The sequence below is a fragment of the Musca domestica genome, unplaced genomic scaffold, assembly GCF_030504385.1.
Source record: "Musca domestica strain aabys unplaced genomic scaffold, Musca_domestica.polishedcontigs.V.1.1 24, whole genome shotgun sequence".
In the NCBI taxonomy this organism is placed as follows: Eukaryota; Metazoa; Arthropoda; class Insecta; order Diptera; family Muscidae; genus Musca; species Musca domestica.
Window position 1 is genome coordinate 183,902 of NW_026712272.1, and position 27,876 is coordinate 211,777.

The following is a 27,876-nucleotide window of genomic DNA, read 5'->3' on the forward strand; positions in this document are numbered from 1 at the left end:
AATTGGGGCGTGAGGGGGCTTCCAACATATTGTAGTGTTGTAGGGTATCACATGGTCGGCTCCGCACGACTATAGCCTTTGCTTACTTGTTTTTAAATAATAATAACGAACATAAATCTCGGAACGAAATGAGTTAAACGGGATTCAAAATATTCTGCAAAATCTTGAGATCAAACTTGGAAAATGATACATATTGGTATTATGTGAATAAATAGAGCTAAAAACTTGAAATTTGGTGTACCAACTGTACTAAATGGTACTAAATTTGGAACAGCTTGGTTTTGAGGAACGAATGAAGCTTTAATTTTAAATTTTATATTGTGTTCGCTGTTGGTGTTGGGATTGTGATAAACAGGTTGTTTTGGAAATGTGTACTACAAGTGCACGAAAAGTACTAAATAGTACTATATTCGTTACAATTTGGTATTAGGGTCGCTGTTCACGTGTAGCCTAGACATATGGAGGTGGTTTTTGAAACATGTAGACAAATTTTACAAAAAGTACTGAGTGGTACCATTATTTGTATTGTGTGATGGGATATATATAGAAAATTCTGAAATTTAATATTTGGATAAATAATGGTATCTGGAATTAAGAAATGGAGGTGATTTCGGAAATGTGTTCGATAAATGTACGAAAAGTAAATTTGGTATTAGGTAGGGCTAGAATCCTCTAATTTGATTTTAATTTCCCTCTTGGTAACAAAATAAAGATATGGAGGTCGTTTTGGAAATATGTACTCTAATTATTCGAAAAGTACTAAATAGTACTAAATCTGGTATTGCCTGAAGGGATAGAGATAAAATTCTGAAATTTGATGTTTAGATTACTGATGGTATCTGTGTTTGAGATTTGGCGTAATTTGTACGAAAGCTAACAAATTTGGTATTCGGTGACGGTATATTGCTGGAATTCTCCGATTTGATATGAAGTTCTCGTTTGGTATTTGGAATTGAGATATGAAGGTCGTTTCGGAAATATATACTTTTATTGTACGAAAAGTACTAAATAGTTCTATATTTTGTTTTGGGTAAGGGAATTGAGCAAAACTCCTGATATAGATGTCACTGTTGGTATCTGGGATTGAGATATGGAGTTGGTTTTGGAAATGTGTAGTATAATTGTTCGAAAAGTACTAAGTGGTACCAACATGCGAATTGGGTGAAAGAATAGAGATGAAATCCTGAAAATTGGTATTTGGGATTAAGATGTGGACCTGGTTTTTGGTTTAAATTGTACTAAATTTAGTAACGTTGGAAATGAGAGAGCCGAAATCCTAAAGTTTACATACGGAGATGATGCAGCAGTTGTGGACAGAAAAATTGGATGTGGGTACATTGTGCAATAGGTATATTTATATCCTCCTCGGTTTATATGAAAAATGAAAAATTTTGAAGACTTTTTGGGGTAAAAGCTTAATATTTTCCATTACTCTTTCCAAAAATCAAAAACTCATATATTATATAAAACCTAGAAAGACTGAAAATTTAGTACGAGGTATGAAGTTTTGATTAAACAAGTAGCAAAAATCTATTGTTTACCAAAGAAGCTTGAAGATGGCACTTAGAGACGGTAATCCGAGAAGAAGAACGAGCTTCCTTCAATTACTCAGTAAGTCTGATCTAAAACAGCGGTATGCATACTGATTGGCCACTGCAGTTTTAGATATCTCACTTCAATGTGGGATAACATTGTTCCAGACTAATGTAGACTATGTGAAGATTAACAAGTAAACAAGTTAAATCGAATCAGTTGGTATTGCCGAAAGCTACATACCCTCAGCCAAAGATTATTTATTTAAATATATTTAGACTTCTGCTATGATTATTCAAATTGTTGACCCTCTATGGGGTAGGTTCCGAGGGCCAGTATTGTCAATTTCTTGTCGGACCTAAATAAATATGATACGATATTTTATAATCGTTTTGGTTATTCTAAACATTGACCTTTTGTGGGGGAGGTACAAGAAGGAATTCTTCGATCTTTACCATCTACATAATAAATTGAAATTGAATTGATAAATTGATAATATGTTGTGATGTACCAAGTCTGAATGGAATCGAATGTCAATTTCGCTCTATATTAGTTTCATGGATATTAAAAATTCGGATGCAAATAATATGATTTACAAAGTTGGAGCCAAATCGGATTATCCTTTCTCTTTCTGATCAGAATTTTTTTTTTTAATTTCGACCTTTTGTGGCAGTTTACCTGAAGGAGTTCATCGATATAGCCAATTTCCGAAATCAATATAAGTTTGATAGTAATATTACGATGTACCAAGTTTGGGCCGAATCGGGTACTACCTTCCAGAGTTATAGTGCGCACCAGCCAGCAGACAGACAGACGTACAGACGTACATCGCTAAATTGACTTCAAATGTTCTGAAACGGATTTGGTCCAAAGAGACCTAGGGTTTAAAACCGCTATTTTGATGAGGCACGTTTTGGTCGTATCAAATAATATATACTCTCTGAAGCCATGATGAGGGTATACAACTTTTGTAACCTCCACCTCGAAAAGGATGGTATATTTACTTTGTCATTACGTTTGTAACATCCTTCCCATCGTCGACCCCATGAAGTATATATATTCATGATCAGCATAAAATTCTAAGTTGATTTAACGTAGTCTGTCACTATGTTGAAATCGCGATACAGCCCACATTATTTGACGTAGAGCTTCAAAATTTGGCACAATGATTTGTATCGTGTCTTGGATGGTTGGTATTGAGATTGAGATATATCAGTCCACGGATTGGTATAGCCGCCATATAATGGTATCTCTCGATATTCGGTATTTTAATGATTTTCCTCACATTTTTTTACGGATTTGTCTAAAAATTGGTATTTGTAGGTCATAATGGGTTCTAGTTCCGGTGGCAGAACATTGAATATTTAGGTCTACATTTTCCTATAGCGCACATACAAGGATACCCATCGATATTCGGTATTTTGATAATCCCCCATATAATCGCCCCCATATACCGGAATAGCAGAATTATCCAAACGGTCTTGTTGGTATTTGTAGTTTAAAGTGGAGCGCGTTTGAATTCAGATACTTTTATACAGTATTTTTTTGCTTACCTGCACAATCAAAAATTGCACGACATCTTGTGCAGCAATGCCCAAAATGCAGGTAGCTTCATTGCATTTATCTGTACAATGAAGCAGGTATCTTTAATTTTACTTACGTGCACAAAAAGTTCAGGTATCTTTAATTTTCTATTCGTGCACAACAAAGCAGCAATCTTTATTTTACTTACGTACGTAAAATAATAGCCAGCCAAAATCAATGGGGAATCTTTTAAAGTTTATAATACATTTATTAAGTGGTTTAATTATATTAAACACAACAATTTAACATAAAATGAATAATTCATAATTCTCATGAATTGTCTTGGCAAGCAATGCTCGCCATTAGCGTCATCGAAATTTCAAACAAAAGAGTGTTCTCTTTTAGCTCATCAAAAGTAGTTAAGCAATGGATAGACAAACTCAGAGAGACAAATTCACAACATATGTATTGAGCATCAGTGGTGTTTTATCCAGCATAACCATCTTTTAGTGTGGGAGAGGAAGCGAGAATATGTTTTTAATGCATGCTCTTTTCTTGTGTTGTTATTGTTTTTGCGAATACAAAAACAAAAACGAAGTGGAAGTTTTTAATGTCTTCTTTGAGTTTGCAAAAAATTTTCTTGTGCAGATAAATACAACTTTTGTAACCAAATTATAACAAAATTACCAAATTTTCGAGGCAGGAATGTCCAATGTGCAGCTATCGATTGGGCACTTAAATACAATTCAAATAAAGGGATTCAGAAAAAAATGGCATAAAAAAAGTTTTTTGGTCTGCAAAGGCCAATGCGCAGCTAATGTTGATGCAGGTAAATAGAAACCACTGTATAAAAATGTTTCCTTTTCCCAAAGGTGGAGGGTATTAAAAGTTCGGCCCGGTTTAACGTCGCATCTTCAATAAACATAGAAAATAGTGTATTACATCCCATAGTCGAACTTGCACTACTTTATTTATTTCCCTACTTCTTGTTTGTTTTTGTTTCAACATAATTATTTAATTTGTAGTTCAAAAACTATTTTGAAATTTTTTTTTGCATAAACAAAGTTTGTTTTAAATAATTCAAATGATCCTGTTTTCTCTAACTTCATATAATAGTTAGCACGAGACTTGGCGGAAGTTAGGCAGCGACACTTAGAGTTAGCAACAGGACAAGGTTGACACAAAAATTATTTCATGTTGGACAGTAATAAGTTATTACTATTTATTAGTTTTGAAAAATTTTCAGTTTAGTTTGAAAACAATTTTCGTTACAAAAAGTTCTCTTCGCTGCTGAAACGCAACATTTACCCTCATAATGTTCAAGTTAAACAACTTTGAGGAGTTTTTCGTTTATGTGGATTTCATCTATGCCACCATTGGCATTGAATCGTGGGCTAGACGGGAACGCAGGACTCGATGCAAAAAATATCTTAAAACAATAATATTTTACATAAATATAACGAATATGAATGTGGTTATGTTGGCTGAAATATTAAATCTGTTTTTATCGACAACGGATACTGTGGACATTCCCGATTTGCTCATGTCCATGTCCTACATTGGGTTTGTAATCAACTCGAGTTGGAAAATCTATATGATATGGAAAAAGAGACCGCTAATAGAATCTCTCATTTGTGATTTTCATGACATATTTCCGACGAAATTGATACTACAACAGGACTATGGTGTCCAGGCGTACCTACGCAAGTGTCATCGAAAGTCAAAATTCATGTCACTTTTATTTGTTTTTGCCATTTGGTTTTTCAATCTGCTGGCCATATTGGAGTTCGGGATTTCGTCAAGAAATGCTCATCACTCGCGATCGCAACAGGAACTTCCCTATTTCATGTACATCCCCTGGAATTGGCAAAATCATTGGTCGTACTATCTGCTCTATATCATGGCTAGTATGGCTGGTCATACCACCGCCATGGGTAACGTTTCCAATGATTTGCTACTATATTCGCTGATTTCCCAACTTATAATGCATTTCGATTTTGTGGCAAATACGATGGAAAGCTATGAGATAGGGAGTGGTAGTAAGGGCGTTGCAAAAATGGAAGGAAGGGAGAATGGAAACGATTTGGAATTTTTGAAGATTTTCATAGAATATCACAGTCATTTGTTAGGGTAAGTATTGAATACTAATTAATCGATGCATAGTTAAAGCGAAAGGGGGTATATTTTTTATATCCTCTACCATAGATAGTATGGAGGCTATATTAAGTTCGTCATTCCGTTTGTAACTCATTCTAAAATTCTAAACGATTTAGCCCTCAAAAGGATTTAAGAAAGGAAGCTAATATTTTTCTCTGGTCAGTCTTTTGTCTCCAGGAGGGCCAAGTTCGAAGATGGGCTATATTGGTCCACAATATCATATTGCCCTCCGATATCCGGTATTTTGACTATTGTAGCCACATTTTTCAATGGAATTGTCTGAAAATCCACACAAGGAGATCCTTCTGAGTACTTTACCCCTGGAAAAGAATTGTCTCTATCGGTCCACGATATCATATATGCCCCATATAATGGTACCCCCATATTTGGTATTTTAATGATTTTAGGGACATTATTAACCGGAAGTGTTTCAAATTTCGTATTTAGAGTTCCTAATGTGTACTACAGCCTATGACAGTTGTCTATGCAGGTCCATGTTTATATATAGGATGAGATGAAAAAACTGCAACCGATTTCAGACTGCTGCCATATCTAAGCCACTCGTCCGACAGCTGTTAAAATTATTCCAGTGACAGCTCATTACTTTCTTTACAAGCGTACAAAAGCATTTTGTTGAGAATTTTCCAGAAAAAAAGTTATTCGTGATTGAATTCAAGCGTGATAGTGTGTTTTCTTATATTTGGCTGGAAAGTCACAAGTGGCTATCGTTAGAGTACTCCAGCATTTAAATGTGAATAAATCGTTTGTGTCTCGTACCATCGCTCGTTACCGTGATCGCATCGCTCGTAGCGCTGGTCGATTTCAAGGAAGTGGACGGAAGAAAACAGCAACATCAGCAGAAACGGTTCGAAAAATAAAGAAGCGACTTGATCAAAACACGCATCGCAGTGGCCGAAAGATGGCTCGTGAGCTGAACATATCGCAATATTCCATTCGGCAAATATTGAAAGATGACCTCAGGGTACAGCCATTGAAATTCCAAAAAGTGCAAGAACTTACACCCCAAGGAAGAAAATAGACTCAAAAGACCTAAAGAGTTGCTTCGCTTGGCCGAATGTGGTGAACTGCCGAATTTGGTTTTTTCCGATGAGAAAGCATTCGTTGTCCAGCTGTTTGTAAACAAACAAAATTATCGTGTTGACTTGCCAAAGAGGTCAGCTGAAAATGTGCACCTTCGGTTGGCCACCAGAACTCAAGCGCCGCCCATGGTGATGGTATGGGCCTCCACAACAGCCGATGGTCGCTCTTCGCTCGTATCGTATCGACCGTGGCATCTGAATAAATTCCGAATATTATCGCGAAAATATTCTGGAGGGTGTATCAAAGCAAGGTTGGCAATAAAAAAAAAAAAAAAAAATACCAAAATGTCGATCACCTCAAACAAGCGCTTCGCCGGGAATGGGCCAAAATACCGCCGAGAAGCGTGTGATTGGTCGTTTGAAGTCCATAATTCATGCCAAAGTTGACCAATTCGAACTAATCTAAACTTATTCTAAAATTTGATGCTATTTCCGACAGTTTTTGCTTTCATTCATAAAATTAAAATTATGGCGTTTGACTTTGTTGCAGTTTTTTAATCTCACCCCATACTACAGGCGCACGAAAGGTACTAAGTAGTACGTTGTTTAGTACATTTTGGCTTTGGGTGAACATATAGTGTTTGGAATCTGAAATTTGGCGTTAGGGTCGCTGTTCATGTATAGCCTGGACAAATGGAGGTAGTCTCGGAAATGTGTACTACAATTGTATGAAAAGTATTGAATAGTACTGTATATAGAATTGAGTGAAGGGATAGAGATAAAATTCAGAAATTTTATGTTTAGATTACTGATGGTATTTGTATTTGAGATTTGGCGTTGGTTTGGGAATGCATTCTATATTTGTACGAAAAGTACTAAATTTGGTATTGGTTGAAAGAATTGTGCTGGAATCCCGAAATTTGATATAAAGGTCTCGATTGGTATATGGGATTGAGAAATGGGAGTATATGCTACCATTGTACGAAAAGTACTAAATAGTACTATATTTGGTAAAATTTGGTAGAAGATGAATAGATGAAATCTGAAATTTAGTATTAGGATCGCAGTTCATATGTAGCCTGGTTATGTGGAAGTTCTGTTTTAAATGTGTACCACAATTGTACAAAAAGTAATGAATGGTTCTATTCATGGTAGTGATGAAGGTGTAGAGATAAAATTCAGAAAATTGATTTTTAGGTTACTGTTAGTGTCTGTATTTGGGATTTGGCGGTCGTTTGGATATGCGTCCTATATTTGTGTGAAAAGTACTAAATGGTTCTAAGTTTGGCATTGAGTTATAGGATATGGCTCTAATTTCATATATATTTCTTTAAATTGTTACCTTCCTCTTAAAAATAATACAAAACTACCATTCGATCGAATGTAAACCACCATAGGTCCTAAGGTATATTTCTGTCGCCCAACCGTCTGATTTTTCCACTTAGTATTATTTCCACTTATTATTATTTCCCCTTATATTTACAGCCTATCCGATCGCTTGAACGATATATTTGGACTACTGCTGTTCGTGCATTTTGCCTCGGCAACATTTGTGATTTGCTTGCTGGGATTTCTGATGACAATTGGAACTTCGTTTCTCAGTCTCTTCAAATTATCTTTATTTTTGTTTACCATGCTAATACAATCGGCAGAGATATGTTCCTATGGTCAAATGTTGATGGATTCGGTAAGTTAAATAACATTCCATAATAGAAATTATTAGAAACAACTTAAAAAAGAAGTAAGTTCGATCGGTCAGAATTTTGAATACCTCTACCATTTACAAGGAATTTGCAAATTAAAAAAAAAAAACAGTAAGGAAATGTCAAAAGTCCAACACCCCTATGTATATTTAGTTGAGCTCCCGAAACAAAAGAATTTATTTGGAGTAGATCATACCAACTATCAACACTTGGCTTTAGAGCAGTTATTTCAGAAGAAACAAATATATGAGAGGCATATCGAATTTTGAATCGATTTTCACTAAATTTGATCTTGTATACCAAATACAATACTATAGAATGCATGATATCACTTCGAGAAGGATTATATTAAAAATATATATATCGGAGCCGAGTTCCTCCAAATGAAAATGTATGTCCCGAAATTCATGCCATTTGGGCTGATATTAGGCATTATTTGCACAATAAACCTGAAATCAGATTAAGGATATATATGGGAACTATATCCAAATCTTAGCCGATCTCGATAAAACTTGGCAAATGTATTTTCGAGGTCTATAAGATATCTGGTACAAAATATATTACATGTGGAGTGCATATTACGAATGTGAAGGGGCTTAAACTCCCAAATCGGATGATACATATAAATGGGAGCTATAGCTATACCTGAACCGATTTTCACTAAATTTACTGTACTTGCTTCTAGACTGAATTCGGTCGGATATGCTAAAATTCAGGTCATTTAGACTGATATTGGCTATTTTGTGCACAACTAACCCGAAATTGGTTGAGGATACATATGGGAGCTATATCCAAATCTGAACCGATCTTGACAAAATTTAATACACTTATTTCAGAGCTGTATCTGATATCTGGCACCAAAAATAATTTTTGTGGAACGCATATTACACTTGTGAGGGACTTTAAACGCCAAATCGGATAAAACATATGTATGGGAGCAATAGCTTTATCTGAACCGATCTCGAAAAAAATTGATAGAGGTATTTTCGAGCAGTATTTGATGACCGGTAAAAAATATCATTTTTCTGGAGTGCATATTACGAATGTGAGGGGTTTAATCCCCCAAATAGGATGAAACATATATATGAGAGCTAAAGCTATATCTGAACCGATTTTCATCAAATTTGATGCACTTGCTTCTAGACTGAATTTGGTCGGATATACCAAGATTCAATCCATTTGGACTGATATTAACCATCTGGTGCACAATAAACATGAAAATGGTCGAAAATGTATGGGAGCTACAGCTATATCTGAACCGATTCAAAGAATCGAAAATATTCAGGTCATTTGGTGTAACATTAACCCGAAATCGGTTGAAGATATATATGGGAGCTATATCCAAATCTGAACCGACCTTGATACAATTTGGTAGAGGTATTTCTGGGCTGCATCTGATATCTGTTACCAAATATCATTCTTGTGGGGAGCATATTCCGAATGTGATGGAGTAAAACACTAAATCGGATAAAGCATTTTTGTTTGGAAAATTGCATCTCAATTATTTATGCATGGACAGATTGACTGACTTGCATATATCGTCTCAGAAAGTGATTCTATGAAGATCCTCAAACGTAACTATGGGTCTATCTCGCTTCCTTCTCCATGCTACAAACAAATGCACAAAGACATAATTAAAATTGACAGATCCTGTTGAAATCATAGAAATAGCGAATATAGGGGGTTACCACGAAAAAGTGGAACTGGATAGACAATTTTCGATCACTGGCTGTAGTACCCGTTACGAAGTTCAAATACGAAATTTGATAAAATATCGTTAAAATCATCAGAGCTCCAACTATAGGGAGCCTATACGAAGACGTGGACCTGCATATGCAATTTTCAGTCAAAGACTGTAGTACCATTGGAACTTCAAATTTCAAATTTGAAAAAATTCCGGGTGACACAATTCGTCAAAATACCGAATATCTGGAGGTACAGATATATGGGGACTATACCAACACTTAGAGCTATATTGACAGGTCTATGTAAGGATGTTTCATACATAATGGAAACTCATGCTGCCAATTTTCAGCAAATTTAAATTGTGACTAAAACACACAACAAACATAAATCTGTCGGTACAATTCTGTAGGAGGTAAGGCATAAGGTAGACCTATATCGCCCATGTTCAATCCCAAAATTTATGCAGACCTAACACACATCTGAGCAAAATGTTATTAACCTAATTAATTTCGTTTGGAAGCTAAAGTGATTTCCACAGACGAAACAGACAGATAGACGGTTATCTCTAAATCGACACCGAATTTTATTTGGGGTTTAAAATATAAATTTCGAGATATTACAAAACGGAATGACAAACTTAATATACCCTCAATACTATGGTGGAGGGTATAAAAATTAAAATAAAAATTTATATATTTTAATTATTGTTGAATAAATAATTTTTTCCTCTCCCTGTCTCTCCCTCTCTCTTTCATGTCCATAGAGTCTAAGAGTATCAACAGCAGTTTTAACTACCCAATGGCTAAAGACTGAGGTAAGATGTCAAAAAATGTTGATTCTAATGTCTAAACGTGCCCAGAGACCGGCTCAACTGAAGGCCACATATTTCATATGGATCTCTCAGGGGACAATGAATGAGGTACATCTTTTTATTAGAATTTTTATTCAATCTTTAATGAAATCTTTTATACAGCTTCTACATTTGTCCTATAAATTCTTTACATTACTAAGAACAATGTATGTTAAGAAGTAAAATTGTATAATTTTTGACATTTATATAAACAAATAAATTAAATTAAAAAAAATTAAATTAAAAATAATTAAATTAAAAATAATTAAACTAACAAATATTTATATAAACAAATAATTAGAAAGTATCTGCGGAATTTTGTAAAAAAAAAATTATGCATTTAAAAACAAATTTTATTCAAAAATGGAGAGAATACGTATAAATCTAATTTATGAAATTAATCTTATGTCTAAGTATTTGTTTTATATTTGTCAGCAGAGCAAATTAGTTTTAAAATATCGGGTCTAGTTTTCAAGTAGGAATGGAGCTGATTACATTGTTTGTTGATGTTGGTCTTAGTAATTAAAATAGCTTTTAAAACTTAACTGCGTTTTTTCACTTGTCCATATTTTATTCATTAGGGAAAAAACTCTTTCGACAGGTGCGTTACTTCCAGGCATACATAAAACATACTCAATAATTGTGCGAAAGTTTGTGCAGTTGAGAAGTGTTTAAACAGCTCCACCCAACGGTCTTCAGTAGCAACATTCTCATCGTTCCAGCTTTTGATTTTTTCAACTGTGACGTAACTGGAAATAAGCGAAAACTCATCGAACACCTCCGTATCTTGGCTACTGCTAAGAAATCTTTGTGTGATCAGCAAATCCGACACATTCTGTACGTCTTCCCAAGTAGGGACTTTTCTCAAATTTGACCATTCAAATACTGCTAGTTGTGCATTGAACTGGCACCACTGTTCCAAGTATTCTTTACTTGTCCGCTGCCGCAGTTTTCACATTCTGCTCATCAACAGCAACGTCAGTTTTTTGTAATTTTACCAGTAGATTGCGGACGGAATGAGGAAGGAAAATCGAAGACGATTAATTTCATTCGCAGACTCTATTGCGGACACGTTTTGTCCCTCGATTTTCAACATGGCTTGATGAAAAATCGCTGTCTGTGCGTGCAAAAAATATAACCACAATTCAGAGCTGGGATTTTCGAAAAACGTTTTTAAAATAGTAGGGCATTTATCTATGCGTTTTTAAAATAGTAGGGCATTTATCTATGCTCAGAAAATTGGTTTTCAAAGGCTGAAACATTTTTAAAATTCTCTCAAGCGCCGGCATTAAAGCAAGCCACCTTGTTTTACTGTAGCCCAACAGTTTCTGATACTCTGTGTCGGTGGAATCACAGAACTCTTTCAGAACTTCTACCCGAATGCTGTAGATGTAGAAGAATGAATAAATTTTCACAATGATGCATTCGAAGTCAACAGGGAGACAATCTGCGGCTGTTTTGATTTTGAGCTTGTGATTTTGTACGGGCACATCTAAATTTTTGCTCAAAACATGTTTGTATTAGATTTGAAGCACAGTCATTCGAACGAAAACTGTGGTTTTCTTGCACTGTGTGGTACGCCCACGCACCCTCCGCTGCAGCTATATCCAAGTCTTTGGAAGTCGCCGAATTTGTTCTTTTAAAAAAAGAAAGCATTGACGAGCTTGAAGCGGCAGCTTGATCAGAAAGCTTGTGTTTTTCCGATTTTAAATGCTTCTCAATATCACTGGCACCACCATGTCCAACACTAAAATCAGTACGACATTTTTCACACGTAACGTCTGATTCACCACTTCTTTGTTTTATAAATGGATACTAATTTTGCAAAGAAATGTTAAAAGTACACTTGCGTTTAGGCATGATTGTAATGTTACAATCACTAACATTGAAAATAAATTGTTTGACTTTGCTCGCCTTCTCCGACTCCGCGATGAAAAGATACCAGAACAATTTAGAGCGTCTATGCTTAGGGTACTGACAGAGTGACAGAAACTTTTTCTGTTTTTATAAGCATTTTTAATTTGGTGATTTCCCTTGTTATGCTGGAGTTAATGTCAACGCCGTCGACTACGCCGAAAAAGTTGAAACAGATTGAACATTTTCGGCGTCGAATTTCTTACGGCGTTAAGATTAACTGCTCTCATAAAATTTCATACGATTCAATTTTTTTGACATTTGACGTCGTCGACGACGTCGACATTAACTCCAGCATTAGCATTACAAAATCTTTCGAGTTAATTTTAATGTTAATGTTGCTTGAAAAAAGCTATGCAAATAAATTATATGTTCACGGGGAAAAAAATAACTCATGTATTTTTCATCAATATCAATATCCAGTATTTTCGAAAGCGGGACATTTTTGCTCTCGCTGGGGACAGCGGGACAGATAACCTCAAAGCGGGACGTGTGGTCACGTTATGTATACCCTCAGCCACTGTTCGTTTATATGTAAATTTATTTTAACTTGCGTTATGATTTTTCAAGCTGTTGAATCTTTATGGGGAAGGTTCCAAAGAAGTTGGCCAATGTTGTCTGTTTCGGATCTGACCTAGTCTTATGTAAATGTGCCAGATTTGGGCTATATCAACACCTTCATTCTCCTCTACATGAGAAATGTTGGAAAATTAAGAAATGTGATTGCGGTACCATATTTAGGTGACGGAAGTATTCCACTTCAACTAATACTGAAAAACATATTGGTTTGAGCATCTAAAATTTATTTTCGAATTTATTCGAATAATTATTGCAAATTTAAACCTTTTGTGGGGGAAGTACCAGAAGAAGTTGAACGATATATTCTATCCTCACACATGAATTATGTGTAGATAGAAATATTTGGATGTATGAATTTAGGGAAAATTGGATGCTTATTTCGCAAATTTTTGCAGATATAATTATGCAAAAAGTTGACCCCTTTGTGATCGCCAGATCATTGTTGATAGAAATATTGGGATGTGTGAAATTTGAAGGCATTCGGATGCTTACTTGGCAAATTATTAGAGATTTAACTATTCAAAGTGGACCAATATACCCCATTTTCACATCTGATTATATGTAGTTATAAATATTGGGATGTGTGAAATTTGAAGATAATCGGATTCTCAGTTCGCGTTTTATGAGCTACATAGATATCCGAAATACTGACCCTTTGTGGGAAAGTTACCGGTGGGGAAGGAGTGGACCGATATATCCCATCTGCACAGCAGATTTTGTGTTAGTAGAAATAATGGGATGTTTGAAATATAAGGAGAACCGCATGCTTATTTCGGATTATATAATCGTTTTGGTTATTAAAAACTTTGACCCTTTTTGGGGGAGGTACTACAAGGAATTGTTTGATCTCTACCATCTTTATAACAGATCATGTCTTGATAGAAATATTTAGATGTGCCAGAACTGAATGGCAGCAGATGTGTAATTTCGCGTTTTATAAGCTTCATGGATATTGAAAATGTTGACCCTTTTGTGGGGGTGGTACCCGGAGGAGTGTGCAGATATGTACCATCTTCATCCTTGGGTTAATACAATTATTGGTATGTGTTAAATTTAAAGACAATCCGACTCTTACATCACATTTTATAAGAGTTATAATTAAGCAAATGTTTGACCCTTTGTGGGGGAGGTACTTGATGGAATGCCAGGATGTTGTCCGTTTGGCACCTAGCACTGAAGCCAATATTAGGATTTGCAAAGTTGGAGCCAAATCGGATTATCTTTTCTCTTTCTGTGCAGTAAAATATTTTTTTTTTTTTAAAATTTCGACCTTTTGTGGGGGAGGTACCAGAAGGAGTGGGCCGGTATTGCCCATCTCTGAATTGGATACCTCCTTCGAGAGTTATCATGCGTAATAGCCAGCCAGACAAACAGACAGGCGGATGGACGGATGGACAGATCGACTTCAAATGTCCCGGAACGGATTTGACCTAGGGTCTAAAACAGTTATTTCGATGAGGCTTGTTTTGGCCGTATCGGTACCTATATGGCTGAGGGTATAAAACACACTGGAACCGATTTTAATATTTTTAATACCCTCCACCATAGTATGGAGGGTATATTAGGTTTGTCATTCCGTTTGTAACACCTATACATATAAATTTTAGACCCCACAAAGTATATATATTCTTGATCAGCCTAAAATTCTATGTCGATTTAGCAATGTCCGTCTGTCTGTCCGCCTGTGAAAATTACTCTATCTTCCGAACAAAATGAAGTAGGTTGATAAAATTTTACTCAAATGTGTATTATGTCTGCAGGACTTTTGGTATTAAAAATGGGCCACGTTTTGGTACAGCGCCCATATAATTGTACCTCCCTATTTTCGGTATTTTGGTGATTTAAGCGACATTATTCACCGGAAATGCTTCAAATTTGGCATTTGAAGCTCGCAATGGATACTACAGCCTATGACGGAAAATTGTCTGTGCAAGTCCACGTCTTCGTGTAGCCCCCATATAAGGGTACCTCCCGATATTCGGTATTTTTATGATTTTAGCTACAATATTTACCGGAATTATTTCAAATTTGGTATTTGAAGTTCGTAATGGATACTACAGCCTATGACAGAAAATTGTCTGTGCAGGTCTACGTCTTCGGGTAGCCCCCATATAATGGTACCTCCCGATATTCGGTATTTTGATGACTTTAGCAACATCATTCACCGAAATTGTTTTAAATTTGGTATTTGAAGTTCGTAATGGATACTACAGCCTATGACAGGAGATTGTCTGTGCATGTCTACGTCTTCGTATAGCCCCATATAACGGTACCTCCCGATATTCGGTATTTTGATGACTTTAGCAACATTATTCACTGTTTTTTTAAGTTTCGCATTAGAATATTGTAATGGCTTATGATAAAAGTTGCCGATGCAGGTCCACGCCGCCGTATAGCCCCTTATAGAACGGATAAAATTGCAAAACTCGTTCCAAATGGTAGAGGGTATTTAAAGTTCGGCCCGGTCGAACTTACAGCTATTTTACTTGTTTTAAATGTAACCGTTTCCAGCAGAGAAATTAATACATCACATATTAATGATGGTGTCCTAATGTTAATTCCCTCCCCCAAAAAATACTTAGTTAATCTTAGGTCCGACACACATTATGCCCACCATTCATTATGGAAATTATATCTTTCGACATTTTCATAACAAATCCCATTCATAAATAACGAAATTTGCTGCACAAGCATTCAGAATTTCAATACAATATCAAATATGCCAATACATTTGCATTTACACACACACACATATCAGACGAAGTGTGTTTGTCATTTGTAATGATTCGAACATAGTTTTGACATGTTTGACAATTAAATCTGTTGATGAATGCTGAATGCAAGACCAAATGAACCTTGTCCCAAGTTTGTGTAGGTATGAGTGAGTGTATGTGTGTGTGTGCATAGGTCTGATTGTTTGGACAATCAGACAATTGTTATAAGCATGTTTGGAACATATATCATGAACCATCGTCACTCTCTTCCTTTGCATCCGTATGTATTTCCTATACGTGTGGGTGTTATGTCAAGGACATAGGAAACATCCTTGGAAGATTATGAGAGGGATTTTGGCATTATTAGTTGGGTGTTGACTATGGCTTAATATGTTAATGATAGATGTTTGTTGCTTCTATTTGGTGTCAATACCGATTCATAACTCGAGATACAGAATTGACAACCTGAAGTGCTCGAGATAAAAGATATAATTTTGTGAAGTTGTATTTAATGAGGTGACGGTAGATAATTTGATCAATTGAAATTGAGAGAATTTCAGTGGGGATACGACGTTAGGGTTGTGGTGAATGGAATATAAATGTGTTCCCAGAAGCTGTGTGCACCTGTCGAACTTCAAACTATTATTATTTTTAAATAGTTCATAAAAAAACGTGGCTTAAGTCATCAAAAAACTGAACAATATCGTTAGATGCGTTTTGGATGCTCATGTTATTACGACTGGCGTAAATATGATCAGGCGGATATGGGTAGGACAACTATGAATTTTACCCTGATCAAGAATATATACATAAATTGTTATGTCTAAAATGATTATAACGATGGCAAAATTAATATGGCCCCACGTTATATAGAAGCTTATGACAAGTAAAAAAGCTGTAAGTTCGGCCGGGACGAACTCTGAATACCCTCCACCATTTGTTACAAATTTGGCAATTTTCAAAAAAAAAAAAAAAAAAAAAAATCCGTTAAAAATTCTGTTAAAATCTTAAAAATACCGAATGTAGCCGTATATTAGGGTCTGTACGTCGACGTGAACCTGCATAGGTAAAATTCCGAATATAGGGAGGAACCATAGGAGTAGTAAAACGTGGACCTGTACAGACAATTTTTTGTCATAGGCTGTAGCATCCATTACGAACTTCAAATGCGAAATGTGAAACAATTCCGGTAAATAATGTCGCCAAAATCATCAGAATACCGAATATCGGGAGGTACCGTTATATGGGGGCTACACTAAGAAGTGGAGGGGTACCGTTATATTGGGCTATATGAAGAAGTGGACCTGCATGACCCATTTTCTGTTTTATGCAGCAGTGTCTATTACGAACTTCAAATGCCAAATTTGAAACAATTCAGGTAAATGATGTCGCTAAACTCATCAGAATACCGAATATCGGGGGGTACCGTTATATGGGGGCTATACGAAGACGTGGACCTGCATGGCCCATTTTTTTGATGTAGTATCTATTACGAACTACAAATACCAAATTTGAAACAATTCCGGTAAATAATGTCGCTAAAATCACCAGAATACCGAATATCGGGGGGTACCGTTATATTGGGCTGTATGAAGAAGTGGACCTGCATGGTCCATTTTCTATTTTATGCTGCAGTGTCTATTACGAACTTCAAATACCAAATTTGAAACAATTCCGGTAAATAATGTCGCTAAAATCATCAGAATTCCGAATATCGGAGGTACCGTTATATGGGGAGTATACGAAGAGGTGGACCCACATGGACCATTTTCTGTTTTATGCTGCAGTATCTATGACGAACTTCAAATACAAAATTTGAAACAAGGCCGGTAAATAATGTCGCTAAAATCATCAAAATACTGAATATCGGGGGGTACCGTTAGAAGGGGGCTATACGAAGACGTGGCCTACATGGCCCATTTTCAATACCAAAAGTCCTGCAAACATAATACAGATTTGAGTAAAATTTTATCAACCTACTTCATTTTGTTCGGAAGCTAGAGTGATTTCCACAGCCGGACAGACGGACGGACTTTGATAAATTGACATAGAATTTAATGCTGATCAAGAATACATATACTTTGTGGAGTCTAAAATGTATATTTCGAGGTGTTACAAACGGAATGACAAACTTAATATACCCTCCATACTATGGTGGAGGGTATAAAACAGAGGGTGCGTATGAGCATACATACATAGCTCATACGCTATCCACATTCTTTGAGGAGAAGGTCGATATTCTTGATCTCAACTGAATTATAATCTAATAAATTTAAAAGTATCGGACGGTTTTGTCGACAAATGTGTACCCTCAACCTATGCCCCTTTTATGGAGGAGATACCGAAAGAATGGATCAATATTATACACTTCTCATCTGAATTAACTCTCATATATATTTTACAACGTGCCCGACTTGGTCTATATCGAAGACTTCCTTTACGAGATATGTGATATTTTTTTGGAAAATGTTGAGATATGCATGAGGTATCAGATATATTGGACCAAAAGCAGACATCTATAACCAATTTGTTGGGAATAGTTTGGTGTTTCGCACATTTTGAGAGATATAAGTATTACAAACCGTGAGCCTTTGTGGGAGAGGTACCAGAAGTGGTGGACTTATATCTAACATTTTCAATCCGGAAATTTTGTGGGTAAGAATATTGGGATACAGGAAATTTGAAGAGAATCTGATGTTTATTTTGCATTTCCTTGTGGTGGGGGTAGGAGTGGTCCTACGTATTTCATCTTCACACGTATTTTGTGTTGTTAGAAATATTGGGATATGTAAATTTTGAAGAGATTCTGATGCCCATTTCGTATTTTATAAGAGATATAATTATTCAAAATTTGAACCCACTGTGGGGAAGATGTGGGATAGGCCGATATCAAATATTTTCATGGCAGAACTTGCGTTGATAAAAATATTGAGATACAGGAAATTTGAAGAGAATTTGATGCTTATTTCACATTTTATGACAAATATAATTATTTAAAATTTTTAACTTTTGTGAGAGAGGTGTTTGATGGAGTGGTCCGACATATTTCATCTTTACAACTGGTTTTGAGTTGTTAGAAAAATAGGGATATGTGAAATTTGAAGAGAATCTGAAGCCTATTTCGTATTTTATGAGAGATATAATTATTCAATTTAATTTTAACCCGTTGTGGGGGAGGTACAAGAAGAAATACACCGATATGTCCTACATTCACACCAGATTTTGTGTTAATAAAAATATTTGGATCTGTTAAATTTGAAGAGAATCGGACTCTTATTTCACATTTTATAAAAGTTACGACTCTTCTAGATTTTCGCACCAGCAATGATGGAAATATGACGATGAGAGAGATAAGTTATTTTCTTTGAAATTTTCCGAACTCGATCTAAGTTTGACAATAATATTACAATGTACCAAGTTTGGGCCAAATCGGATACTCTGAGAGTTATCGTGCGCACCAACCAGACTAGAGAGACAAACGGGTGGACTCCAAATGTCTTGAAACGGATTTGGTCCAAAGAGGCTTAGGGCCTAAAACCGCTATTTCGATGAGGTGCGCTTTGGCCGTAAGGGCCGTAATTTCGGCTGGGCCAAACTTTGAATACCCTCAAAAAAAAAAAAAAAAAAAAAAAAAAAAATCATTTTAATCCGTTAAATTCCGTTAAATTAAATAATGTCGCTAAAATCATCAAAATACCGAATATAGGGAGGTACTGATATATGGGGCTATACGAACACCTGAACCTGCATAGACAATTTTCTGTCATAGGCTGTAGTATCCATTACGAACTCTGAATACGACAATTGAAAAAGCAATCCGGTGAATAAAGTTCCCAAATTAATTAAAATATTTAGATCTTCAAATAAGACGTTTGAAACAATTCCGGCGAATAATGTTCTTAAAATCATCCATTGAAAAATTTGGCTAAAATCACTAAAATACAGAATATGGGCTATATGATATCGTGGACCGATATAGCCCATCTTCGAGCTTTACCTGCATACAAACAAAAGACTGATCTTTGCAAAATTTTAGCTTCCTATCGTGATTCGTTTTGACTCTAGCGTGATTACAACAGACGGGCAGGCGGTCGACCGTCATAGAAATAAATATATACTTTGCTAGGTCTTAAATTATTATTTCGATAAGTGGCAAATGGAATGACGAACTAAATATAGACTTTGTACAATGTATGGTGGATGGTAAAATAATGATGAAATGATGCTAAAATCGACCACTAACGCCGCTTTCAAATTCGAAATTATCATACATAATATTCCCAACGGAAAATTTAGTTTATCCCGATTTTGCTCTTGCCCGACTTCAAATAACATGTGTAGGCATTTGTGTTCAAAAAATAGCCACAACATGTAATTTATTTTGCCTTGGTTTGCCTTGCATCGGCTGTATGTCTTAGATTTTCTTTTAATTTCATTCGTCGCTTTGTTTTTCTTTTATCGCTTCTGCATTGTTGAATACTGATTGAAATTTTAATTTATTTACCAAAAAAACATCAATTTCTTGTGTTTTTGTTCTGCCACATCAACAAAAAAAAAAAAAAACTGGCAAATACAAATAAGTTGGTTAACGGAATTCAGAGATTAATTCACAGTGGGTTGATATAAAATCATGAGAAAATCAAATTAATTACTTAATTTAATTAAATTATGTTCCCTTAACACCGAAACAGTTTACTGAGACCCGATTATATAAGTATACTAGCAAATGCCTGCTCCTTCGTCAGCGAAAAGTTTACCTTTAAATTTTAGATTTAATCAAAACTTCATACTTCGTACTTAGTTTTCAGACTTTCAAGGTGTTATACAGGGTTGCCCATATTCGCCGGACCTTTGGGCCCATTCCAATCGACGAGGCTTGTCCCCAGGCAACATTCTTTGCGTCAATTGAATTTTGTACGGGAACAAATGCAAATCAATGCGAATAATACGTTGTAAAGTGGACCGAGCCATGCCCAACTGCTGACAACGGCGTTTTTGGGATGTTCTTGGGGACCTCTCAACACTGGCTCGTACGGCAGCGATATTCTGGTCGACTTTTATATGGCCTCTTCGGATCAGAAAGAGCCTTACCAGTCGAAAATTTTTCGTATAAACGCTTAATGGTGTTCTTAGAAGGCGCACTTCTCACATTTTTTAGTGTTTTAAAAGCACATTGAGTTTTCACAATTGACTTATTCTTTTGAATGTAAATTTCAACTATTTCAGAGCGCTCGCGTGGCGTGTATTGGTTCATGGTAAAAATCTGCTTGGACTGACGCTTCAAACGCGGTATGTCATTAAGCGATGCGACATCTCTGTCAAAATTTATGGCATTGCCAGATGGGTCCGTCGAATATGGGCGACCCTGTATAGTGTTTGCTTTCTCAGAAAGAATAATAGGAAAATGTTTACCTTTTCTAAAAAAACTTCAAAATCTTCCATTTTGAACTTCACTGAGGGGGATACTAGTAAAAAGTTTGCACAAGTAGCAGTCCAAAACTATTTCAACATATCTATATGTTAACCCTGGAAACATACCCCAATAAAAATTTTCAGAAATTCAGCTCCGTCTTTTAACCTAATACCAACATAAGGAACATTTGGCTTGCATATCTAAAACAATCTACATCTCTCCGTCCTAGACACCGACAGTAATGCGAAATTAGTACCATTTAGTACTTTTCGAACAATTATAGTGCACATTTGCAAAAAGTCCACAAAATCTCAACAACTGATACAAACATATAACTTTGTATCAAATTTCGGTATTCCAGATGTATCCCTTCACTCATTACCCAATGTAGTAGCAGTTAGTACTTTTCGAACAATTATTGTACGTATTTCAAAACAATCTCCATATATCAACCTCAGATACCAACAGTGACCTTAATATCAAATTTGAGGATTTCAGTTGCATTCCTTTACCCAATACCAAATATATTACAATTCAATCTTGTTCGTACAATTTTAGTACATATTTCCGGAACCATCACTATGTGTCCAGACTACACATGAACAGCAACTCCAATATGGCCAAAATGGGTTTTGTATATAACAATATATTATAATATATTAAAATGTTGCAGGATATCACATGATCGATGGTTACTTGTTTTACACTATATTTTTAGAAACTATCAGAACCTTTTATATGGCCTCTTTGAAATAAAATTTTAGGTCTGTTTGGACGAAATCAGTTTTAGAAAAATTTGATGGCATATTTTTCCAGGGACTATCAGAGTCATTACAATCGGTTCTCTATTGGAAAGGAGGTTATATTAACTTTGTCATTCCGTTTGTAACATCCCTAAATATTCGTCGTAGACCCCATAATGTATATATATTCATAATCTGCATGAAATTCTAAGACGATTTAACTACGTCCTTCTGTCTGTCCGCCTGTCTGTTGAAATCATGATACAGGCCACATTATTTGACGTAGAGCATCAAAATTAAGAAGAATAAATTGTATTGCGTCTAGGATGGTTGGTATTGAAAATGAGATATATCGGTCCACGTTTTGGTATAGTCCCCATAAAACGGTACAACCCGATATTCAGTATTTTGATGATTTTTGCCACACTTTTTCACGGATTTGTCTGAAAATTTGTATTTGTAGGTCAAAATGAGTCCTAGTTCGTGCGGCGAAACATTGTATGTATAGGCCCACGCTTTGGTATAGCCCCCATATAACTGTACCTCTCGATATTCGGTATTTTGATGGTTTTTTTTTACATTTTTTCACGGATTTGTCTAAAAATTGGAATTTGTTGGTCATAATAGGTTCTAGTTTCGTTGGCGAAATATTGTATGTATAGGTCCACGTTTTTGTATAGCCCTATATAGCGGTACCTCCCAATATTCGGTATTTTGATGATTTTTGCCACATTTCCCACGAATATGTCTAAAAATTGGTATTGTGGGTCATAATTGGTTTCCAGTGTTTCCATTACCCTAAGGTGCAGGGTATTAAAAGTTCGGCCCGGCCGAACTTAATGTTTTTTTACTTGTTTGTTATTCCAGGAACTATCAGATCCACAAACATGTATTCTTCAATATTTTTTTAGGACTATCATGGCCGTGGAATTTTCAATACTTTTCAATGATAGTTAAATGGGAACAGTTGATTTTGATGGTGTTTTTCAAGCACTCTCAGATTCATTGCTAGAATTTTTAATATGAATTTAGCAAGGACTCTTTGGGTCACAACTATGGTTTTTTTAATCTCTTTTAGGATTAACAGACAATTTTTTAATGGTAGTTGTATAAATTTGATACGTTTCGTCTCATCTTTCCGTGTCCAGTGAATCCACTGATGCTGATTGACACCACGGGCAACCCCTCGGTAACTTCTCTTCGCGGAGACCGTAGAGTGTAGATGCCAACGGACTAATGTCAAAAAGGACTAATGTCAAAAAAAAAAAAAAAAAAAAAATAAATAAATAAATAAAATAAAAATAAAAAAATCTGCGGTAGATTATTGGTTTTATCTTCAATTATGACTGATGATCAAATTTAAGACATTGAGAGAAATTTAAGAAGGAGCAACATAATGATGATTTTTTATTTGAGATATGAAGGCTAAATTGCCAATAAAAATAAAAATATCTAGTCTTTTTGTCTTTATGTAAAGGGAGGGTTCCCAAAGGATAGATTATTTTTTCCGATTTAACCCAATTTTTTTTATTTTTTATTGACTAAGATATGAAAAATTGTAAATTGGGACGGCAGATACTTACGTTAAAGGGTGGTTCTATATTGGCAAATTTTGCAATTTTTTTTCCATTGAGAAACAAAATACCAAATAATATTTTTAAAAAAGTCTGTCTGAAATCCTAAAAACACCCAAAATTTGGAAGTACGGGCCTATATATAATAGTGGACTTATCTTCTCAAAATTTGACATTGATCAATTCTCAGAATACCTAAATGTGAAAGTACCGTTATGTACGGTCAATACATAATAATGGACATATCTTTATAAAATTTAGCAGCTAGAGAGAGGTGCTGTCAGCTCAGAATTTAAAATGTCAAGTTACTCGTAATTAATTTCGAAACTGTGGTCGAAACCTGTAAAATATTTTGGTCCAAAAACATATAAAGCCATCATCGTGATATTTTGCTTGAATTATATAGCCACAAGAAAGAGTTTCGAATAGGATTTCCAAGGCATTTTAAATATTTTGCAATAATTAAAGGAGTCATGGCCGTAAATTGTTAATGACATTTTTCAAAGATTATCAGAACCATAACTGCTGTGGACTATACGAGCTACAAATGTGGGATTAAAATAGTTTTTTAAGGGCAATTTCAGCAACAACCTTGAATTTACCTATCTTGATTTTCAATATTTTTTGAAAATAAGTTAAAACTGTAACCGTATACAGGGTTAGATAAAACAAACTGCAACAAAATCAAAGGCCATGACTTTTACTTTTTTTTTTTTTGAATGAAAGCAAAAAATTTTAGAATAAGTTTAGATTTTTCGAATTGGTCACCTTTGGCACGAATTATGGCCTTCAAACGGCCAATCAAACAATCACACGCTGCCCGAATGTTGCTCTGCGGTATTTTGGCCCATTCCCGGCGAAGCGCTTGCTTAAGGTGATCGACACTTTTGTATTTTTTAGTGCCACCCTTGCTTTCCAAAATACTCCAGACACAATAGTCCAACAGATTGGTATCCGGAGATTTTGGTGGTAATTGTGCGCTAGAAATGAAGCGAAAAACCATATTTTGTAACCATTCTTAGGTGGCGCGTGCTGAGTGCGATGGTGCTGAGTCCTGTTGAAATGTCCAAAGGCTTTAATACACCCTCCAGAATATTTTCGTGATAATATTCACTACAACGCTTGAATTCCATCACAAATAACTTTTTTCTGGAAAATTCTGACCAAAATGCTTTTGTACGCTTGTTAACAATATAATGAGCTGTCACTTGGATAATTTTAAAAGTTGTCAGACGAGTGGCTTGGAAATGACACCAGTCGGAAGTTGGTTGCGTTTTTTCATCTCACCCTGTATTATTTATAAATTTTCCAACGGCTACAGAAACTAGACATTTTTTTTTAATATTTTCCAATCCCATTGTGCACAATACACCATTCCTATTGACTAGGCTGTTTATTGTCTGAACTCACTTGAAATAATGCCGTATTGATTGTTATTTTGTAGACACACTCTTAAAACTTCTTGGCAACACCAAACAATGAAAAAAAAATCCGAGCAAGAAAAATCGATTTGGTTTTGGTTGTTTCTCCACAATTCTCTATCTCTCTCACACACACACTCTTTATTCAAGTCCTTACAAATGAGTGGTTTTTGGGAAAACATTTGTATTCAAGCCCCATCCCCTGCTGCTCCTCCTCCTCTATTGACTGCCTTTCGGTTGCGGGTGTGGTTAATTTTTATTTGCTATTTTCAATGATAATTATGCGCCACTTTAGCCACAAAAACACCAACACCAACAACCAACCATCGTTCTTCTCCGATTATATTTGAGTTGTTCATTATTCTTTTGGTAATTCTTTGTCGTATTAACTTTTCTTTCTTTGTTTTGTAGACATTTGGTGTGTTTTTCTTTTCGGCTTTTATTATTGACTGATTTTGTTTGCTGATTTTATTGCTGTGGTTGTTGTTGTAGTTTTTTTGTTTGTATGTTTATTGTAATTAAGTCAAATAGAAAAGAAAACAAAATTGATTTTAGGCTGTTATTAAGGAATTACAGATTCGGAGTAAATAAACGACAAGCATTAATGGGATGATTTGAAAATAATCGTCATCCCAAGTTTGTATTCCGGGGGTAAGGGTAGTTGGAGGAGAATAAGTGACGAGTTTACTGGATGATCTCAACGTTTAGTCTGAGAAGATAAAGTTAAGATTCGGAAATCGGACATTAGGGCCATAACTGATAAAAAAAATGTGGAAGGCAAGACCGGTCTTTCAGAGAAAATAATCAAAGGGCTAAATATTTATCGTTTGGTATTCCAAAAGGGCCATCCTTTTTTAACTAAATTTTCGAGGAGAAAGTCCAGACGAAACGGCTCAAGCTAAAATCTTAAAATTTTGAATGAAGGTCACTCTTGGTGCGAAGGTGTCAGATAATGCTGAAATTTTGGAAATTCGTACTAGAATGGTTCGAAAAATATTAAAAGGTACCAAAATTGTACCCTTTTGTAATTGAAGAATCGGTAGAACTAGAACTCTTAAATTTGGAATGAGCGTCACTGCTGGAATGTATGACAGAGGTACCGCAGTGGTTTCGGAAATTTGCACTAAAAGTGTACAAAAAGTACTAAAATGTACTACATTTGGCATAATTTTGAATCATGTGAATGTTTAGAGTTAAACACTTTAAATTTAAAACCAGTAAAGAAAGTCCTAAATCCGGGCGGGGCCGATTTTATGATACCCTACACCACTTTGCTAATTTAGTAGAGCTCCACATAACAATTAAAAGTTTTTATGGGAGAATTGAATCATACACCCTATGATTATAATTGTAATTTAAAGTTCAAAAGACTACATATGCCGAAGCATTTGTATCTTTTAAATTCGGACTTGTATTGCCCATTTGGTGCAAAATTAATGTGAAATCAGATAAAGATATATATGGGAGCTATATTCAAATCGAAACCGATCTTGATAAAATTTGGCAAAAATATTTCTGAGTTCTATTTCATATATTTCCCTGAATATCGTTGTTTCAGAGTGCATATTACGGCTGTGGGTAACAAATATAACAAATCGGATGAACAGTATATATGGGAGCTATAGCTATATCTGAACCGATCTTCAACAAATTTGGCATACTAGCTTCTAGACTCAATTCGGTTGTAAGTGCCAAATTTCATCCCAATTGGACAAATATTATACGTTTGGTGCACAATAAAGGGTAAATCGGACGAAGTTATATATGGGAGCTATATTCAAATCCGAACCGATCTCGATAAAATTTGGCAAAGATATTTCTGAGCTGTATTTGATATATTTCCCCAAAGATTGTTGTTACAGAGTGCATATTACGGTTGCGGCGGACAAAAATAACAAATCGGATGAACAATATATATGGGAGCTATAGTTATATCTGAACCGATTTCGATTAAATTTGGCATACTTATTTACAGATCCAATCTGATCTTACGTGCAAAATTCCATACTATTCGGACGGATATTACACGTTTGGTGCACAATAAAAAGCAAATCGGACGAAGATATATATGGGAGCTATATCTAAATATTTACCGAGTATCTCCAATCTCAATATGGTTCGTCCTTGGGCCAAACAAATAATTTGTACAAAATTTCATCTATGTAGGGCAATAAATGCGAACTGTACTTTGTTTACAAAAATACATGGGCAGACGGACGGACGGACATGCATAAATCGACTCAGAATATGATTCTATGCAGATCATCAAAAGGAACTATGGGTCTATCTCATTTCTTTTTGCCTGTTACAAACAAATGCACATAGACATAATACCCTGACTACCTTGTGGTGTAGGGTATAATGAGGAATTGGGTCGATGTATACGAAAAGTACTAAACGGTACTTAATTTGGTACAATTCGAATTTAGAGAAACGAATGGAGCTGAAATAATGGAATTTGAAATTAACATTACTGGCGGGATATAGGATTGGGACATTGAGGTAGTTTTTGAAATTTGTACTTATGTGCACGAAAAGTACTCAATTTGGTACAATTTCGATTTGGGTGAACCAATAGAGCTGGTATCCTGAGATTACTATTGCATTGTAGAACTGAGGTATGTAGGTAGTTCTGGAAATTCGTACTTAGTTGTACTTAATGGTACTAAATTTATAACAATTTAAATTTTGGCAGAACCAATAGATTTGGAATCCTGAAATTGGGAAATAGGGTTTCTATTGGTGTATATAATGTAGGTATTCGCCAAAATTTATACTTAAGTGTACTAAATGGTACTACATTTGATACAATTTGCATTTGGGGGAACTGGTATCCCCATATTTGGAAATAAGATTACTGTCGGAGTGTAGAAATTGGATAATGGAGGTAGTTTTCGAAATTCGTACTTATGTTCACTAAATGTTACTAATTTTGGTTCAAATTAAGTTATGGAAGAACCAATAGAGTTGGAATCCTGAAATTGGGAAATAGGATTACTATTGGATTGTCTGATAAAGGCAGTTA

The 27,876-nt window shown here is 35.3% G+C and overlaps 1 protein-coding gene across 1 annotated transcript; it reads left to right on the forward strand.

Moving 5' to 3' along the window:
- Positions 1–4,372: 4,372 nt before the first annotated feature.
- LOC131802785 (odorant receptor 85c-like) lies at positions 4,373–10,676 on the forward strand. The gene is made up of 4 exons (XM_059123398.1): positions 4,373–5,187; positions 7,740–7,941; positions 10,407–10,562; positions 10,617–10,676. Exons 1-4 carry the CDS (start codon positions 4,373–4,375, stop codon positions 10,674–10,676), a joined length of 1,233 nt encoding a protein of 410 aa, XP_058979381.1.
- Positions 10,677–27,876: the final 17,200 nt, after the last annotated feature.

Excerpts from the sequence above, each read along its gene's own strand:
- LOC131802785 (XM_059123398.1), top strand. The coding sequence starts at position 4,373 with ATGTTCAAGTTAAACAACTTTGAGGAGTTTTTCGTTTATGTGGATTTC. Across the intron at positions 7,942-10,406 it reads GTCAAATGTTGATGGATTCG|AGTCTAAGAGTATCAACAGC; the intron begins GTAAGTTAAATA and ends TCATGTCCATAG. Across the intron at positions 10,563-10,616 it reads CTCAGGGGACAATGAATGAG|CTTCTACATTTGTCCTATAA; the intron begins GTACATCTTTTT and ends TCTTTTATACAG.